At 45.4% G+C, this 614-nt stretch overlaps 1 protein-coding gene across 1 annotated transcript; it reads left to right on the top strand.

The window, feature by feature from the left end:
• Positions 1–248: 248 nt before the first annotated feature.
• LOC106512677 (RAS guanyl-releasing protein 2-A) lies at positions 249–530 on the top strand (the record flags this gene model as incomplete). The annotated part of the gene is given in 1 exon segment (XM_014001243.1): positions 249–530. A coding segment is annotated over 1 exon segment (282 nt), but the record flags the coding sequence as incomplete, so codon positions are not given.
• Between the last annotated feature and the right edge of the window lie 84 nt (positions 531–614).

Genomic DNA, 614 nt, shown 5'->3' with positions numbered 1-614 from the left:
GCCAAAGACAAGTGGAAATGTTCATTTCCCCTTTGGGGAACCCTACCCCTTTAGCCTCTAGCTTCCCTTCTGCTGCATTTATTTTTTGTAGGGTGTGTTATGCTCATTTTAGTATCACTTATGCTGGTTTAGCTTTAGCAACTCAGTTTTAGCTTTTTAGCCAATTTCAATACTTGTTCAGCTCTCATTGTTCACACTGCATTTTTTTTGTGAAAATGTAGTTTAATTCCTCTCCGTCTAACCTACAGGTTTTTAACAACCTAATTGAACTGGTGACGTCATGTGGAAACTACAGCCATTACCGCAAACGCTTCTCTGAGTGCTCGGGCTTTAGGTTCCCCATTCTTGGCGTGCACCTGAAGGACCTGATTGCTGTGCATGTGGCGCTACCAGACTGGACCGACAAAGAGAAGACACGGGTGAACCTGGCAAAAGCTCAGCAGCTGTACACCATACTTCAAGAGCTGGCGCTCATCCAGAATACACCTCCAAGCATCGATGCAAACACAGACCTACTGAACTTGCTCACAGTGAGTGCCAACATCAGACATTTTGTCGTGTGTGTGTGTGTGTGTGTGTGTGTGTGTGTGTGTGTGTGTGTGTGTGTGTGTGTG

The sequence above is a fragment of the Austrofundulus limnaeus genome, unplaced genomic scaffold, assembly GCF_001266775.1.
Source record: "Austrofundulus limnaeus strain Quisiro unplaced genomic scaffold, Austrofundulus_limnaeus-1.0 Scaffold10090, whole genome shotgun sequence".
Lineage (NCBI taxonomy): Eukaryota > Metazoa > Chordata > Actinopteri > Cyprinodontiformes > Rivulidae > Austrofundulus > Austrofundulus limnaeus.
Note: the sequence above shows the minus strand (reverse complement) of the source record. Positions and strands in the feature narration are given on the sequence as shown.